This window comes from Corylus avellana, chromosome 4, assembly GCF_965113065.1.
Source record: "Corylus avellana chromosome 4, dhCorAvel1.hap1.2, whole genome shotgun sequence".
Taxonomy (NCBI): domain Eukaryota; kingdom Viridiplantae; phylum Streptophyta; class Magnoliopsida; order Fagales; family Betulaceae; genus Corylus; species Corylus avellana.
The window spans coordinates 17,212,291-17,230,462 of NC_142493.1; the positions used below are offsets into that span (position 1 = coordinate 17,212,291).

At 36.8% G+C, this 18,172-nt stretch overlaps 3 protein-coding genes across 5 annotated transcripts; 2 read left to right on the top strand and 1 right to left on the bottom strand.

The window, feature by feature from the left end:
• The first annotated feature begins 878 nt into the window (after positions 1-878).
• LOC132179295 (PLATZ transcription factor family protein) lies at positions 879-3,425 on the top strand. Of its 2 annotated transcripts, none has more exons than XM_059592001.2 (4): positions 879-1,085; positions 1,763-2,050; positions 2,722-2,880; positions 3,002-3,425. In XM_059592001.2, exons 2-4 carry the CDS (start codon positions 1,766-1,768, stop codon positions 3,242-3,244), a joined length of 687 nt encoding a protein of 228 aa, XP_059447984.1. In that variant the 5' UTR covers positions 879-1,085; positions 1,763-1,765; the 3' UTR covers positions 3,245-3,425. The 2 variants fall into 2 exon arrangements, with proteins under 2 accessions (XP_059447984.1, XP_059447983.1); XM_059592000.2 differs by having other exon boundaries at positions 1,766-2,050.
• A 3,445-nt stretch (positions 3,426-6,870) lies between these two features.
• Positions 6,871-11,423, top strand: LOC132178701 (RNA-binding (RRM/RBD/RNP motifs) family protein). 2 transcript variants are annotated; one of them, XR_015911913.1, is made up of 7 exons: positions 6,871-6,997; positions 7,591-7,674; positions 8,332-8,435; positions 8,518-8,593; positions 9,429-9,512; positions 10,011-10,946; positions 11,055-11,423. XR_015911913.1 is itself a non-coding variant. In XM_059591215.2 (6 exons), the coding sequence occupies exons 1-6, from the start codon at positions 6,992-6,994 to the stop codon at positions 10,596-10,598; spliced, it is 942 nt and encodes a 313-aa protein (XP_059447198.2). In that variant the 5' UTR covers positions 6,871-6,991; the 3' UTR covers positions 10,599-10,990. The 2 variants fall into 2 exon arrangements, 1 of the variants encoding a protein (XP_059447198.2); XM_059591215.2 differs by lacking the exon at positions 11,055-11,423 and having other exon boundaries at positions 10,011-10,990.
• An 843-nt stretch (positions 11,424-12,266) lies between these two features.
• Positions 12,267-16,717, bottom strand: SDS (Cyclin family protein). The gene is made up of 7 exons (XM_059590594.2): positions 15,602-16,717; positions 15,259-15,426; positions 14,356-14,522; positions 13,620-13,748; positions 13,283-13,463; positions 12,786-12,830; positions 12,267-12,576 (listed from the first exon to the last, which is right to left on the bottom strand). The coding sequence occupies exons 1-7, from the start codon at positions 16,715-16,717 to the stop codon at positions 12,547-12,549; spliced, it is 1,836 nt and encodes a 611-aa protein (XP_059446577.2). The 3' UTR covers positions 12,267-12,546.
• Positions 16,718-18,172: the final 1,455 nt, after the last annotated feature.

The following is an 18,172-nucleotide window of genomic DNA, read 5'->3' on the forward strand; positions in this document are numbered from 1 at the left end:
ATACATCATCTTTTTTCATTATATTGTATTTAATGTATTGAGAAATGATTTGTGTTAACACTTTGGCCATATTTTCTTTATATTATTTTACAAATTAACCATTAAATTTATAGATGGACCTCATAAATCTAATAGTTACTCTATTAAATTTGTAGAAAAATATATAAAAAAATAAATAGACAAATTATTAACACCAATCATTTCTTATATTTAACAGTATATATAATGCCACGTTATTTAAAATATAATTTTAATCTTCAAATAATTTCTCTTTATTTTTTTACTTCAAATGAAAAGGATGAGAAGGCATATATTACAAATTGTACTCCCTAAAAGGATTACACTTTTTTAGTTGGTATTCAAATATGAGCATCATAAATATGCATGATGTGTTAATGAACTTATAATTAATTATTTTGACCCTCATTACCTTATTTATATAAACAATACCAAATAAGATCCTTCAAAGTGAAATTTATATAAATTAGTCCTTGCATTATTACCACTAAAATAAAAATAATAAAATAAAAAAAAAACCTAAAGAAAACGAAACGCCGCCACCAAAAAGAACAGTATACCGAAAATTTCGGACGAGGGAAAGTGGCTATTAAATCATGACAACGCAAGTTTTCAACGATTCATCGGCAAATTCTTTAGGGTTTTATTATTATTATTATTATTATTATTATTTTTGGGGGGTTTTGAAATAGGGGCCCACGGGAAAATCAAACGGCCCACACTGTCACTGTCATTGAAAACACTCTCTAAAACTTTGACTAGTGTTCGACGAATTTCAATCCAACGGCTGCGATGTATCAACTTCCCGCCGATAGTGTGCCAGCTCTTCTCTATAAGTGAAGTATTCACAGCACCCCAAAAGATTTTTGTTTCCATTTCTACTTCTATTTTCTTGTGTTTTTGTTTGGATGGATACATTGCTGTATTATCTTTTAGGTTTCTAGTCTCTACATGACATCTCGCTGTTCCGCTGCTTCACAACCCATTGTATTGTGAGAAATCTGTGTTTTTGTCATTGCACAGCAATCCCTGCAACCGTAGCAAATTCAATTCAGTCTGAAATTCAAGTAAGAACATAACTGTTTGTGTCAAAAGTTTTCATTTTTATTGTGTTATTTGATTAAAGTTTTGTTCTTTTATTTGATTAAAGTGTTGTTGATCAAAACAAAGTTACTTTTTTGTAAATTTGTTATTTTCTTTTACCAATTTTTCGGTTTATTGCTCTTTGACTGTGATTGAATTTCTTTGCCTATTATTAATCTGTTTGATTGCCGAGAAAACTGTTTCTTTGGAAATTAATATCAATTTGGAAATTAGAACTGAGAAAAGAAGGGCGGCTTAAATTTTACATTCTCATGTTCTATGTAGTTTAGGTCACTATAGATTTGACTGTGTTTTCACAAATTTGACCACTATGGCTTGAATATTAAATGTTGAAGCTAGATGACTTATATTAGCTTTAGATTTGTTTAAAGGGTTTGTAAATTTGATTGAACTTCTGTGAATTTGATACTTAAGACATATACTTTATTATTGATTATGAAATCTTAAATGATGGAAGTCGTTATGATTTGTGGTGGTTTTAGGTTTCTCAAAAGGGTTTTGCAAATTTAATTTAATTTTCTTGAATTTGATGACAAAGCAATACAATTTATTTGCAAATGTTGATTATTGAATACTGCTGTTTCTAATGATTATATAGTTATTTTAAATTTTTCTCAAGTGTTGTGTGGATTTTATGCAGCAGATGGATTGGTTTTTCCAGGCAGAGTGTGAGTTTTATATGAAGAAAAAGAAAACAGACTGGCTTAGTACTCTTTTACATAGGAAATTCTTTGGTTCTTGCATTCATCATCAAGAGCTTCGGAAAAATGAAGAAAATGTGTTTTGCATCGACTGTAGTCTTGGATTTTGTAGGCATTGTATGACAGCTCATTGCTTCCACCGGCGGCTTCAGATCTGCAAATATGTCTACCATGATGTTGTCCGCCTTCAAGAAATGCAGAAGCATCTTGACTGCTCTAAAATTCAGGTTTTTGTCTTAATTGTCAATCTGATGAGATTTTTTTCTACCTTAGTGACTTTAAAATATGTAATCAATTTGGTCCATCTTGTATTATTGGTCTAATTACCACTCATGCAATTATATATTATTTATGACTTGTGTTGTTAATAATCATGAGTATGCATTTTTAGGTTTCTGATTGTTTGTAGTTGACAGCAGGGTTATTGATAAACTTCTATGTTAATGTAGTGCATTGAATCTCAGTTTGCTCACTCTCCATTAACTTTTAAGTTAGCATAATATTATGGACATTATCACTGAATCTTCATCACCATATGGTACCTCTTCAATGTTGTTGCTTACATTACTAGTTATTCTAGTTGATAGGTTACTAGTAAAGCTTTGACCATACTTATTTCATCAGTCAATGATTATTTGATGCGTTAGTTTGTGGAATAAACTTTAATTTTTTTTTAATTTCAGTGCAGCTTTAGTTATATTTAGAGTTGAGTTTTTGAATTGTATTGCTGATTTGGTGTACTTCACATCTCATATTCCTAATTACAATTCTCTTATCGATAGGAAGCTTTTCCTCATGGGAGCTTCAATCAGTGGTTCCTCACTGTTTTTCAATTTTTTTTTTAGTTTAGAAATGTATATCAATGTCGACTTCGACTAATGATGACCTGATTTCGCAGACATATAAAATCAATGGTGAAAAAGCCGTGCATCTCAATCCTCGACCGCAATCCAAAGATGCGAAACCATCAACTAAATCAAAGTTTGGTGGTACTTGCGAAGCTTGTGGGAGATACCTACAAGACCTTCCTAATCGCTTCTGTTCGATTGCATGCAAGGTAGAGAGACCAAATCCTGATTTCCTCAACTCCACTTGGAACACTCAACAAAGTCAATGATATGCATTTTGCTTGAACCCCTCAAAAGTATTAGTGATTCTCATGGTGTACATATTTTCAGGTCTCGGTAATTTCTGTGAAGCCTAAGGATCAAAACCATAACATGATTGCTGTCCCCATTCCTGAAATTGATATGCCTTCGAAGCAAAATTGCTATCAAGAAACAGACATGAATGAAATGGAATCGTCAATCTCCATAGCTGATTCATCTGAGGAGATAAGAGCTTGGTTGAATTCAGCTTTGAAGCCGAGGAGGCTATTGCACAAGAGGAAAGGGGTCCCTAGGAGGGCTCCTCTTTGTTGAGGCTTAAACAAAATTAATGTTCCATCCTTTCTTTTTTTTTTTTTTCTTTTTTGGGTTGTCAATTCCTTATATTTCTTATACAGTTCCTGTCAATTTTATTTGATCAAATTTACAATTTTGGTCTATTAAGGCAGTAAAGCAGATACATGACAGCTATTTTTGTTCTATAAAGGATATAATCTATCGAAGTAAATTCTCTCCAAACTACACACCCCCCCCACACCCACCCCCCCCCCCCCCCCCCCCCCCCCCCCCCTCTCTTGGATTTTGCTGGGTTAGTTGGGAGGTGGAGCCCCGCATCATGTGAGAAGAATGTTCATTGATAATGTACAGCCCGCGAGAGCAAGAGAATTTTTTTTTTCTTTTTCTTTTGGCTTTGTATTTGACCAGCAAAGAAGGATTTTCTTCTTAGTAACCATGCGGTTGATGAGAATGTAATGTTTTACAGTGTGTTGGCAGGGGTAGTTGGCCTTCTTTTTGGTCGGGGCCGTTATTATCTGGTCTTTGATAGGTGTCTAATCGGGCCATCAATTATGGCGAAAAATGTTTGGTTTTTCTGTTTTCGTGTGAATGTGGCAGACAAAATGGGTACCCAAAAGGTGTTTTTGAGTCGATGGGATGGCAGGGATTCAGTGGCTGAATTATGTGCATGCTGCTGCACATGGATGACCAAACTTTTTTATTTTATATTCCTGCTTGCGATGGATAAAAAAAAAAAACACTACATATATTTACCTTCAGCCTGTTCATGGGAAAAAAAAAAAGAAAAAAAAAAAGTACTATTATGGGCCACTGAGGTTGTTGTTAGCTTTTGTCCTTTCAAATCTTGAGTGGGTCTTTTTATTCCCTAATATTAATGATTAAACAATAAAAAGTAAACACCCCAATCCGATCAACGAAAAAAGGTAAAAAGAAGAAAGTTGTTGGTGTCTTGTGAGCTTTTATAATATATCACAGTGGATCAAGTAATTCGACATTAGATTATGAAGAGCTCAATGTGATCATGGAAAATTTTGCCAAAAATATCAGCGGAAGCAATTTGACTCTAAACACCAAAGTAGTCCAAAAGTTAGGGTTGACAAGGGTTGGGAGCACTTTTGGGTACTGCCCAGATGTTGAGCAGACAAAAGATTTTGGTCCTTATTCATTGTAAATGGAGAATAAAGCCCAACCAACCTAGTAAATTAAAGGCTACCAGTGTATTAGTGGCTTGCAATCAAATCGGTTTAGGTAGAAAATCTCATAAAATTGACTAGAGGGCCCACAGTCTAATTATTATATTGATAACAACTCACCGACGTCATTAGCATTATAGGCCACTTAAGGTCGGATTTAGTCGGACTATTACTAGTGTCGGATGGTGTTGGTGTACAAAACCAGCAATGGCCTCAAGCTGTCTTCTAGGGAGGAGATCTGCATGTAAAAGAGGTAAAATGCGTTAGAAGTCCGCCGGCCTTAGAGGGATGGAGGGACTTCGACGCCCAAGTTAGTATGGGGTGCTATGGAGAGGGGGGAAAAGTGACCGGCCAGGAGGGGGAGAAAGTGACTAGTTAGGAGGGGGAGAATATGACCTAGGGGGGAGGCCTTGGGCCGGTCAACCTGGTCCCTCTAGATGGTATGCGGCAACATTCGGGGCACTGATGTTTTACTACATGTCCCTCAAGACAACGCCTATCTTACATGTGTTATAATTTTATACATAATAATTTTTATTGTGGGAATTTTAATAAGTAATAATGTCAAGTAAGAAATTAGATGTTTCCCGCTTGTTGCTTGTGTGATAAAAGCGGGGGGCGGGGGATACCAGAGATAGCTTTTAACATTGAAAAACAAAAGAACACAACTTTCTTTTACGATTGACTAAACTTGGTGGTGATAACGTGTTGGGAAATAAAACAAAAAGGAAATTGCAAGACAAGATAGAGATATTGTAGTATATTATTCATCTCCTTTGTTATATGTTTCTTACACTCCTCAAGACTCCTTTTGTAGGCATAGAGTCATAATATTAATGGGATGATAAGGAATATATGAATATATGAATCAAGAGGTTACATAAATACAATAGGAATTTCAAGTGACTACACCAAGAGACAGAAATTAAATGGTCATCTTCCTGATGCACGAATGCATATATAACATTTTTCACCTTTTCTACCTTTTTATTTATTTATTTTATTTATTTTTTATTTTTATGTTTTTGGTCTTGAATAGTTGATTTTTCCACATGAAGTAAAAACATACTGGCGTTGTTGATAATGTGATAAAGGAATCTTACTATACTTTTACGTTGACAATAAGCAATTGAAAGCAAACAAGATGCAATATCAGATAACATTTATCTCGCAATATTGACGTGACAATTCTAATTAATTATTTGATTTTTCTTTAACAATAATTAATTCAAGAATTAACTAAGACGGTCAAGAGAGGAACTAGAGATTTGTGTTTGGAGGGGACAAAATTCTAAAAATAATAATTTGCGTGAGTCAAAAATTAAATTTTATAAGAATTTTATAATTTATAATATTTTTTTTGGGACCGCCTTGGGCCTTGGGGGTCCAGCCAAGGCCCAACGTGATTCCGCCCGGAAATAAAAAAAAATATATATAATTTCTAGGGTTACTCATAATTAGAATAGTTAACTATCCCACCTATGTTTAGTATTTTATTTTATTACATCTATTTGAAAATAAGGATAATTCATAAAAGGTTTATAATTATAAACCTGGCTTAGCTGTGGATAGAACGTGGAGGGATGCTACTCCAGTGAGTATATGTGAGATTGTAGCCATTGAGCAATCTGCTCTTTTTTGACTGATTTATTATATGAAAGTATCGACAAGATTTTTCAAAAAAAAAATAAAAATAAATTATCAACCTGGCCTAGCTGCGGTAAAAAATAACTACACGAGATTTTCTGTAATTTCTGTTACACCCCTTAAGTCAAATCCTATAATTATGTAAATCAACGCCAATTATTAATCTCATTTGGTAAAATAGTAAAAGAATCATGCTCAAGCGTCAACTCTCATCCTAAAAAAAAATAAAAAAAAATAAAAAAAAATAAAAAAAATTTCAAAGACCCCCAAAATTTTAAAAACGCTTAATTTCACCCCCCTGAACTTTCAATTTAATTTTTTGAGGTTTTTTTTTTTTTTTGTGAAATGTTCACACAAGGGAATGGGGAGAGAAATTCGAACTAGTGACCTCCGCTTCATGAGACGTGGTCTACAGCCGATTGAGCTACACTTGGAGACAATTTTTTAGAGTTAACTAACTAACTTTAACAAAAAATGGACAAAAATACCAAAATACCATTTATTTTCGTTTTTTAATAAAAAAAAAACATTTGGGTCAGAGGATAAATTTGAAATTCTATAAAAAAAAAAATCATGAGTATGAAGGTCATTTAATCATGTATTACGTTCGTTTAGAGCTGAAAATTGACGGAATGGTTCATTGCATTAAATTGAATTGAAAGTTTTTTAAATTTGAAAGATTTTTTCAAAAACGCGTATTAGTTCAGGGTTTACCTGAAATTTCTCAAAAAAAATAAAAAAATAAAATAAAATAATAATAATAATAATTGAAGTCGAGTCTCATCTCGTGAGGGGGCGCGCGAACTTCCCGCTGAGAAGAGAGAATAAAACAAAATGAAAAAGAAAACCCAATCCCCTCCCTCTCCATCCTCTGCTTGCTGTTCTCCAGTTTCAATCGTCAAACCAACTCTTCCACTATCTTCAGATGTCGGTGAGTATGTAATGTGTTTAACCTCGCGGTTGGTAGATCCTTAGATTTCATTGACGCCCATGTCTGATTGTTCAAGATCTAATATAAAACGCCTGTTGGAAACGCAAATGTTGCTTTGTCTTATGCTCTGTTTGGCAGCCCACTAAGATCTCTACGGTTTGGGAATTAATGTGAATGATTAAAAGAGCTTGATTTCGATCTACATTCAAATATATTTGTTCTTTTTATGTTGCTCTTTCGCTTGTGCCTAGGAACCGGAGCTGTTGTTTTTGTTTTTGTTCTGCTTTTCTAGGATTTCCATGAGACTCTAAATTAGGGAAAAAACACACACACACACACACACACACAAATATTTGATTCATTTCCTGCTTGTTGATGCATTTAAGCATACACTGGAATAGCATACCTTCATGTCCTGGACCTTATGAATCTTCCGTTATTAAGTATGCTTTTACTGCAAATTTTCCTTGTCTCCCTTTTCTTTCACCTTGGCTTCATCACTATATGCTATGTTCATTTCTATTGTGCTTCTTCTGTCTTTCTATTTTGCCTCTAACCCTGAAAAAGCACCTTATGTAGCATTTTCCATGCAGGTCCCCGCGGACCATACTGATCAGGGGATTGGAACAGTTCACCAGTCAGCTATGACACCAAACTGGATAATCAATGTTTCAGATGTGAGGAATCAAAATTTTTAGGGTAGCTATTAATAGTGGAGTTTTGTTTATTATCTGGATACTAGTAGTGAAGAATGTGCTTTTGTTTTTAGGCTGTGGAATGAAAAATATTTGCTTTTGGAAATTTTCAATAACATCAATCACTATACTACTTGTACTAGCAGTAGCAGCAATAGTAATAATCATAGTAACATATGAATTTGTTAAAAGGGAAAACTGGTTTTCTTTCAATCACTGAGCTACCTGTTTCTCAGTTTCAGCAACAACTTATATAGTTATCTGTCAAGAACTTGGGCTGAGGCTTGTGGTCTTACGGAGTATCACCCTATAGATCCCAAGTTCGAGACTTACTAGGTGCAAACTCCCCTTTGGGGTCACACCCCTGGTGTAAAAGCTAGCGATTTACCCTGATCCGTGTAGGAAAACTTCCAAGAGTGTGGTGCACGGGTCCGAGGTTTACTCTACAGGAATGGGTCCGAAGAGCCTTGCCTTGTCGAGGTTCCTCGTCATATAAAAAAGAAAAAAGAAAAAAAGAACTTGGGCTGAAAGTTGTTTTTGTCCTAAACCCAATTCTTAAATGTGGTCAGTGTTCAATTTGATTGAGTAGTCCCTTGGAAAAAAAGTAACCAAATTTATATATGTTTTTGCTCCTCACAGATAAGAACTGTTAAGATCAGCAACATTTCACTAGCTGCGTCTGAAAGGGATATCAGAGAATTCTTTTCATTTTCTGGGGATATTCAATACATTGAAATGCAAAGGTCAGTACACTTGAATTATATTTACATTATGGGTCATAGGTAGTAAAGTCATTCTCAGAAGATTTGGTTGTACTTTTGATAGGGAGACCGATACTACCCAACTTTCCTATGTTACCTTCAAGGATTCACAGGGAGCAGATACAGCAGTGCTCCTATCGGTATGTTCATCTAGGATGATGGCAGTTCAACTGTTAATCTTAGAGTTACACACAAATTTTCATCAGGCTGAGATCCTATATATATACATGAGCCTTAAGAATCTCTTATGGTAAAAATCCAAAATTTTTGAAATTAAATTATACTATAAATGCTATATCTCTGGAAGATTACAACATCAGCTGGTTTAAGTGTTACTCTTGTATGTATCTGCCCTACATTAGTAAGTTTGCTCAAGACAATTGGTCAAGCCAATGCAGTAAGCACTTCTTGTTCTACAGGGATTAAACCTTGAGATCTTGCATGAAGGCATTGGCCATATCTCAAGGCAATCTCGGATATCTCATCCTTGCATGCCTTCCTTAACACTTGTGTCATCAACCAGCTCATTTGGGTAAAAGAATAAAGACAGTTCATTTTGGCAAGAATAAAGATTTTTCTTTTCAAATAATGTAATATCTAATTAGGAAAAGATAAGGAGTATCTTTCTTCTCCAAGTAATGTAATTTTATTTATTAGGTAGTAACTTTTCTTCTACATGTAGAAAAGCAGGGATATTTTCCCTAATTATCCTTAGAACTTGTAAGGGGTCTTCTATAAGAACCCTAGAGTAATTGAATAAGACAATCGTACAATTTCTTTATCATATTTCTTGTGTGAAATTTAGGAGGCCTTGGCTCCCTTGAAGTATCCACCATCCTTTCTATTTAATTTTCTCATCACCATAGGTCCTAAACCTTCTAATACCTCTAGGACCATTCCAACCTGTGTGTAGGATAACATTTTGGCTTTCATTTTTAAAATCTCTGTTCTAATTTGTCTTACTTGTCAACTCAGGGAGCTACAATAGCTGATCTTTCTGTCTCTATTACACTTGTTGAGAATTACCAGCTGCCTCCTGGGTTTATCCCACCAAACCTGGTAAATCCTGTAGCTTGTATAAAATATATCTTTGTATCTATATTTTTTGGTGATATGAAGGATGATTATTCCCTCTAGTGCTACTTATGATGTGTAAATGCAGTGGAATAGCGCTAATAGCAAGTATGTCAATAATTATTTGTCCATTTTTCTGGCGTTCGGGCACATGTCTTTAGGATGAACATTTTTTTTATTTTATTTTAATTTTCTTAAGATTTATGAAATATTGGAGACCTTACACTTCCAAATAGAAGTAGACTGGCATGCTTCTTTTGTTCATATGTGGAAATTGCGATATATAGTCTTTGCCTTCTTTCTTTCTTTCTTTTTTGGTAAATAGCTATTAAATTAACTGTGTGTATATGTGCATATAAATATAGCGAATTCTTTTTTTATTTTTTTTCCCTCCGCTCAATCCAGAAATCAAGTTAAGAAACAAAAAAAGTTTCTAAAAAGCAATTCCTTCTTTCTGAACTTTCTATATTTTCTTCTTTAAAGGAGAGAGAGGCAGCGGCTACTAGTTCTGCTGTTAAGAAGGCTGAAGCTGTAGTGAGCACAATGCTTGCTAAGGGTTTGGTCTTGGGAAAGGATGCCATTAACAAGACAAAAGCCTTTGATGAACAGCATCACTTTACATCAAATGCCTCTGCGACAGTTGCTTCCATTGATCGTAAAATGGGACTGAGTGAGAAGCTAAGCATTGGAACAACTATAGTCCACGAAAAGGTGAGAGACATGGATGAGCGTTTCCAGGTATCCGAGAAAACGAAATTTGCGTTTGCGGCTGCTGAACAGAAGGCAGCCACTGCAGGAACTGCTATTATGAGCAATCATTATGTATTAACCGGAACTTCATGGATTTCAAGTGCATTTAGTGCGGTTGCAAAGGCAGCTGAGGATGTTACCATGATGACCAAGGAGAAGGTTGAAAAGGCTGACGAGGACAAGAAGGAGATTCTTTACAGGGAAAGGACAGGGATAATCAACAACTTTGCACAAATCCATCTTGATGAGTCTTCTTCAACAGAGCCTCCAACGGTTCCAGTCAATTCAGCTGATGACAATAATACGCTTGGTATCATATGACTGCTGTGGGTTTTCCTTTACCCAGTAGAGTTGGATTCCTTTTCAGTTTGTTGTATGATATGCTTCGACACCAAGATTCTATAAACCACATTGATTGCTGCAGTGAATTTAGAATTGTTTGGCTTGTCCATAGGCTTCCACCGGACTCAAAAATATAGGTAGAAAATGCATTACTACCTATGAAAGGAGTTGTTCTGTGGTACTTCCATCATACATATTTCAAAGCAGATGTTTTTGTTCTTTCGGCTTATACGAAGTGTATTCTGTTTGCCACTATTTTCAGTGCGATTTATTCTCCCCTCCCTCTTGAATGATTGGAATGTTGTTTTCTTCCATCTAGCCGTAGAGGTGTGTTTTTGTGCCTGGAAATGGTTTTATCATTTTCTTCTACAGGTAGATTGCTGATTTTAGTGTTTTTTTTTTTGGTTTGGTATATGCCACAATGGTGAAAAGAAGAAGAAGAAGAAGAAGAAGAAGAAGAAGAAGAAAACAACATTTTTATGCAATGGCATGTGTCCCAATTTTGCTAATGCAGAGTTTTTGTTGTGTGATCCTCGTGCATTGTTTAATGGATGCAGAGTTGGGTGATTAATATTTTAAGTCATTAGGAGTCTAGGGTTAAAAAAAGACCCAAATTGTCCATCTCCTAGACAACCTCAATATCTGTGAACTCCCGTTGAGTTTGAGGGGCGTAGTGAACCATCCCATTCAAAACCTCCAGATGATGGTAAGGATAAGAAGAAGTCAAATCAAAAAGAAGATAATCACTAATGAGATAAGATGAAGTTCTATTTTATATTTCCTTTTATCTTGTAACTATCATAGAATTCAAATGTTATAGCAATTCTCTATCAATGCAAACAATGAGTTCCCACTATCAATCAAGTGAGGAACATTTCAACAACACAGTAAATCTTTGATTCTTTACACAATATTGTGCAAATTGAAGGCTGAAAAAGTCATGGGTGTAGTGTAGAGATTATGGTTCTTTCACTCAGCCGAAAGAGAAATAGTAAAAGGTGAAGAGATCGGTGGTTCATCATAAGCATACAACTAAAAGCAATCATAGAAAAATAAATAAATAAAATAAAAACTAAAAACAATCAAACGAAAGATTTGGCCTCAAGAGTAAAATGGTGAAACGTGATCATGTAGCTGATCCTAAATGGATTTTTGAGTTGCATTTGTTCCGGACATTCTGAGAAGTTTTTGTGACTCATATAGAACGAGGCTTAACAGATGGATTACTATTCATGTCCAAATAAAAATTTTGTTCTAATCGGTCATGTTTAGGACTCAATGATGACTGAAATAAATTCTTGATCCTTTTAGGTATTTTTCTGTTTGCCATTTTTTTTTCTGTGTACAAGTGTCAGGCAATACATGAACTTGCTGTTTTTTATGCCCCTGACAACCAAGTTCTATTATCTATTCCAAACGGACAAGGCCCCCACAGAAGTTGGCGCCAGATTGATATCTTATTTATTTGGTTTGCCATAAATTATTTAGTTATTATTCCATAGACACTCGAGCTAACTGGTATTTGGTAAGTCTTTCTTATCAGATGATGGAATGAAGCAACGGTGTCGTCTCCTCGGTGGATAGAACTGTGCCCATAAAAGAGACCTATAATCTCTTGTAAATTAGAATGAAAACATTGGAAACAACTTCAGAACTTTTGATGTATATACCTGTTATTGCGTCCATAGGAACAAATTAGCAACAAATGAGTTCAAAGGTCTAGGGCTTACTGAAAGAAAGTAAAGATCCAGTTTGTACTTTATGGACAGTTTACAAGAAATGGTCACTATATGTATTCATTGGAAAAAGAATTATTTTTTTAGGTGCTTATCGAGCTACCTTTCATCCATGCTTTGATGATCAGTGAAAATATTGTAAACAATTAATGTTTGATGTTCCCGCTCCTTCTCTGCTAGCTAGCGTGCAATCATATGTACCTTAACAGCCACTCGAGGCTCTGTTGCAGTAAACACAATGTCAGGAACCTCTGTAGCTAACTTCTGATTAAAATGGTAATAGTCAAATTGAACCCCCCCCCAAAAAAAAACATAACAAATCTGGTGTTTAACAATGCTTTAGCGGTCTCCCTGTGGTTCACTTGTTGCAAGTTCAAATATGAGAAACTTCACAGAAGAAAGGTATAAAGATATTATTATATTTCCTTACCTCTATGCATTGGTATAAATCATGATCTTCTGTTCTGATGTGAGTCTGCAAAATCATATGATTACTGCGTGAGAATTTTGATGCATGCTCTGTGGAGACCAAAATCTCAATGTGAGGCCAGTTAGTGCAATCCAAGGGGGATTTCTGATATTTTCTTAGGACTAAAACGAGAATCGAGTGAAAAAAAGAAAAAAAGAAAGGTGGAACACTAGCACCCAAGAAAGAGGACACAGGCAACAATAGAACTTGTAGACTGTATAATTTTGAGTAAATATGAAAATTGTAATGAATTTCTAAGACAAATAAGAAAGGCGATTAGGATTTCAGGGTGGGGGACTGCATTGTGTAACTCTCTAGTTCTGCTCTATGGCATCTGTAAACACTACCTGAGGCTTCGGCAGTGCCTCAAAACCAGCTCTATTTCATGAGACAATTCGAAGCCACTGACCACAAAATTTGATACAGTTAATAATGATGAGTTCTAAGTATGCATATACCTTGATCACTCTTTGGTGGAATGCATCTTTACGGCTTTCTAGAGAAGCCAAGATGACAACAACAGCTGCAACTGTTGAGGGCCAGTAGCATAGTTGCTCATGGGCCGAAAGGACTAGCACCGCCAGGTACTTGGCCCTCTTCTCTACGTCTGCGTCAGCTTGGGAAGCTTTCAGGTAGAACCTATGATGTATTCCAAAAAAGCGTTAAGAGAAAGCAGGACAAGCTGTGGTTAAAACTCTTCGACTGAAACAGTTACTGGAAAGAAAGATGGATTGTTGAATGCAAGACCCAGACCGCACTTAGCCTAAGAAATAAAATGAGGGGTAAAAGGGTTACCACAAGAAGTTGTAAATGGTGGGCAAGAAACACTGGAAGTTGAGGACCTCCTGTACCAGCCATTCCATGGCGACCACTTCCCATCTGGTGTACACATTGCAGCCTATGCAGAAATCATTTTGCTGCACGCTACAATGCCAATCAGAAATTTTGCATTTAGTAAAATTCTCATCCATCTGGACAAACTGAGAATTCTACTGATCATATTAGCTTCTGAAGAATTTGAATGACAGAATGAGGAAGTCATTGAAGGGGATAGAACATTTAGAACAAGTGTGTATGCGAGCTATTTAGGACAAAACACAGCATAGAGCTCTCACAATTTTAGCAGTAATTCTTCTTTTCATTTATTTACTGAAAGTCTCAATTTAGGAACCATCTACAAGAAATGAAACTGTATACATATTGCATAACACTAATGATATTATTCTTATGTTTTTCAAGACCAATGCCTAAAGCACCCCAATGCTGTCATGTGACAATAATATACTGTGCAAAAATCGTTTGCATTTCATAGTGAACCTGCTGGTGTGACACACTCAAGGTTATTAAGAGTTCTTCTATTTAAGCGTTAGTAGAACTTTGCATGTGTGATGCGAGAGAAAGATCACTGACCACACCCCTAAGATTTCTCGTTTCCATCTTTTTCCCGATTGAGAGAAAAAAAAAAAAAATACAAATTAAATATTTATTGAGGCAAGGGGGTGTTAGGAAAGATGAGAGAAATATGATTTACCTATTGTAAGGCTGATTCTCTTCCAACCTGGTGGCTAACGTAAGACAGGCTATTCCAACAATTTGAAGGTTCCCCTTGTCTCTGAAGAATCCTTTGCTTAAGAATCGATCAAAGAGGCTAACTCCTAGGAACATCGTCTCCTGCTGAAGCTTCCTTTCAGTAGATTGCTGCGTTTTCTTAGCAAATTGCACAAATTAGCAATACAAACAAGCAATCCAATCATCCCCCAACAAAAAAAATAAAAAAGTAGAAATTTGTGCACAAATTAGCAAATTATCACCCCATAATAATTTGTTTTTTTTTTTAAAATGGCAAGTGTGCACTTGCCCGATACAAGTAATTCAGTAACGAGTTTCTTTGAATTCTAGATGCCGAAGCTAATCAGTAATTAGTCCTTTCCCAGAGGAATCAGCAGATTCAAGTCGGTTATCTCTTGATTTACAGATAATAAAAAAGAAAGAAAATTGTACACGATAACTACAGTCCGTTAACATAGTAAATGACCAAACCACCCTCAAAATTTGTATCGAGAGCGAGCTTAAGAACTGTACCACAGGGTACCAGAAGAAAAGCAAAACTAGTGAGTTATAAACTTCTAAAACAAACACTTCAATGGTTTCCCGATGGAATACACGAAAAAAGTGCATCCAATGATGCATCAGTTCCGTACACAGTGACGTGTCACAAAACGACTTGAAGGACCAATGGTTACCAGAAAAAGGTCAGTGTAGAGAATATTTGCCCTTCTCTAACTGCACCTGCTTCATAGAACGTGTTCACTGTTCCCACTTTCCCAAGAACTGTGTCAAAGCACGTTCTCATAAAAAACGGTGTCGTTTTTTAATTTCTAAATTAAGGCGATTAATTCATACAAGGCAAGACGAGGTTCTGAGGAGGACTGACCTCAACGATCCAGTTGACCATCTGCGACCGTTGCTGGAGGATGAGATCGCCATACTCCGTCGTGGAGCGGTAATCCTCGGCGTAATTATGAAGAAACACTTGCCTCCTCTCTCTGTCTCTCAACGCCTTGTAGCTCTCTTCATGTTCCTCGTCTTCAAACCTCAAAAACTAAATAAAACAGATTGAAAATTAAATTAAATTAAATTGAGATAATTCGATACGTGACACATAATATTAATCTATAAAAATAAAGACACGTACGTAATTTATTTCTCTGTTTGGTTGCTAAGAAAATGAACGGAAAAGCAAACGGAAACCAAACGAATTGCGATAGAAAACATACTGTATCTTGATTGTGATACTTGTTTTCAAAGCGTGAAGCAATTGTGCTGTCTAGAGCAGTAATTGACCTCGAGAATTCCTCTCTGTACTGATGGAGTAGAGAGAAAGTATGTGACGGAGTTGAATCTTCCCAAGAGCACTCGGAAAATTCGCTTCCAGAATTGAAGAAAATAGACGGAGTGTAATCCGAGAATTCTACGTCCGAATTTTCCAGGAAAAGACCGGACGAGTACTCGGAGACGTCCTCGTATGAGAATTGCTCTGTACAAGCGAGATCGGACTCAAAGTCCAAGCTCTTTTGATTCTGTTCTATTGTCGACTCCGAGTTCGGAACTGTGAAACTCGCGTCGAAGAGATTTCCTGAAATCTCAGAATACTCAAATTCCAATGCTCTGTTCTCAGTTTCTTCGCTTCCTTCGTCAGTGTACTTCGCCACAGAACATGAATCGACACCAGACGTAACAGAAAGGACATCGTTCTCCTTAAACGCGGACGGAAGTCTGACATTTTCTGCCTTAAAATTCAAAACTCTACCGGAAATTTGCTCGACACGAGAAATCTCCGATTTGGAAACAGCTTCAGAGCCTTCAATTTCTTCAATCACTTTCACAATCTCACTTACTTTTTCACATTTTCTATTTGAATTGGATATCCTTCCTAACAAAATTTCAGCATCAGCTCCACAATTCGACTCTACGCACGACGACTCGGACACCTCTACTTCACCTTTTCCTCCAATTTCCTTCTTTCTGTGATATGATCTACGAAACGGTGCGTCTCCAACAATCTTATTGGCCTTAACCAAACCTCTAGATCCTTTAATCTCATCGATTTGTCTCTTTCTCAAGCTCGACCTCCCCTTGCTCTCCGATCCAACGCAAGCTCTACTCGAACCGCATGACACTTCGCTATCGAAGTACGAGCACGAGCTGGACTCCACCGAAAAAGCAGAGAATCCAGAATTATTGCATGGAGCAGTTAAATTTAGAGACGAGTACAGAATTGGAGAGATCTGAGATCGTCTCCGGCGAGGTATCTCCGAGCGGAGCTTCTTCTTGACGAAAGGCACTGGCTCCGCTTCGAGCTTTCGCTTTGCTCGGTTCAATCCGATTCTCATTGTGAAGATGTGAATATTCTTTGAATTTTGAATTTCAATTGAAGTTTGCAGAAATTGATTCCGTTTTGGAGAAAGTGAGAAATGTAAAAGCGCGAGAGAACGGTTATGGAAGTTGGGAGGTGGGGAGGGAGGGTTATGATAGTGTGGTCCACGTCAGCATGATTTCTAGCCCACGTCCATATACACCCACTATTTTTTTTTTTTTTTGAAATATACACACACTAAGGCTTCGTTTACTTCGACCTAAAATGGTTTATAGAAAAGGATTTCTACATTTTACGATGTAAAACAGTAGTCAATGGAAAAATTTTTTTTTTGATCGAAAATTTTTGTTTAATTTTCGGAAAACTTTCTCGACTTTGAGCATCTAATTCTCAAATCGACGAACCTTGCCAAGACCCATCCAGAACCTCGCCGGGACTTACTCGGGACCCACTCGAGACTTGACCGGGACTCGCCCAGGACCCGCTCGCCCCCGCGAGGACCTGCCTGAGACCCGAGAGGACTTGAACGGGACCCGCCCAAACTTGCCCAAGACCCGCCTGGGACTTTCCAGGGACCCCGCCAAGACTTGAACAGGACCCACCCGGGACCTGACCGAGATCGAACCGGACCTCCCCGAGACTTGACCGTATTAGCAAGTGATTGGAAGATATAAATTTTTTTTTTTTTTCTTTTACTAATGTGTCTCCATTTTTTGTTTTTTTAATCAATGTGGGAGATGGGAAAAAAGAGTCTGGGCTCGTTTGGCGTGGAATGACTATTCCATCAAGAAAAGGAATAACTACTCTTGGGAATAGAAGAGTGTGGAATGAAATAGTTATTCCTATTCCTTAGTTTGGTTGAAGCTTAATGACCCAAATAAATTAACTAAGCTTAGGTAACTTAGTTAGAGGGTTAATTTGGGTTTTAGGTCACTAAGGACCGCTAGAGTGGCATTTTGAAAATTTGGACTTTTGGACCAAGCGTACACTAGGGTTGACAGACGTACGCTCTTGTCTGTAGTGGAGGACGTACACTAGGGTTGACAGACATACGCTCTTGTCTGTAGTAGAGGACATAGTAGGGGGACCACCGTACGTACACCTGCAAAAAGTACAAGGATGTACGATGGGGTACCACCGGACGTACGCTGTTTTTTGAAAAACCACTAGATAATACCTGGACGTACGCTACAACCTTTAGACCGCTGTGTAAATAGTACCGAACGTACGCTCTAATAGTACTGGATGTCCGCTACTTTTTAGAGAAGTTGGTAGCGCTCTCTATTATAAATACCCCCTACCCCCCTTACTCTCACATGCTCATTTACGCCCTCAGGCTCCCAGAACTCTGTGAGAGTGTGTTTTGTATGGAGAAGAGAGGAGGGTCTTGAAGTTTCGCTTCAAGGAGGTAATATCCTTAAGCTTAACTCGTTTCTTAGTTGTTATGCTGTTTAATTGATAGCTCAGTTAT

Coding starts and splice junctions, on each gene's coding strand:
- LOC132178701 (XM_059591215.2), top strand. Junction 7,675..8,331: donor GGATAATCAATGTTTCAGAT/GTGAGGAATCAA, acceptor TGCTCCTCACAG/ATAAGAACTGTTAAGATCAG. Junction 8,594..9,428: donor ATACAGCAGTGCTCCTATCG/GTATGTTCATCT, acceptor TTGTCAACTCAG/GGAGCTACAATAGCTGATCT.
- SDS (XM_059590594.2), bottom strand. CDS start 16,717: ATGAGAATCGGATTGAACCGAGCAAAGCGAAAGCTCGAAGCGGAGCCA. Junction 15,427..15,601: donor AGTATCACAATCAAGATACA/GTATGTTTTCTA, acceptor TGTTTTATTTAG/TTTTTGAGGTTTGAAGACGA. Junction 13,464..13,619: donor ACCATTTACAACTTCTTGTG/GTAACCCTTTTA, acceptor AATACATCATAG/GTTCTACCTGAAAGCTTCCC.
- LOC132179295 (XM_059592001.2), top strand. CDS start 1,766: ATGGATTGGTTTTTCCAGGCAGAGTGTGAGTTTTATATGAAGAAAAAG. Junction 2,051..2,721: donor TTGACTGCTCTAAAATTCAG/GTTTTTGTCTTA, acceptor CTGATTTCGCAG/ACATATAAAATCAATGGTGA. Junction 2,881..3,001: donor TCTGTTCGATTGCATGCAAG/GTAGAGAGACCA, acceptor ACATATTTTCAG/GTCTCGGTAATTTCTGTGAA.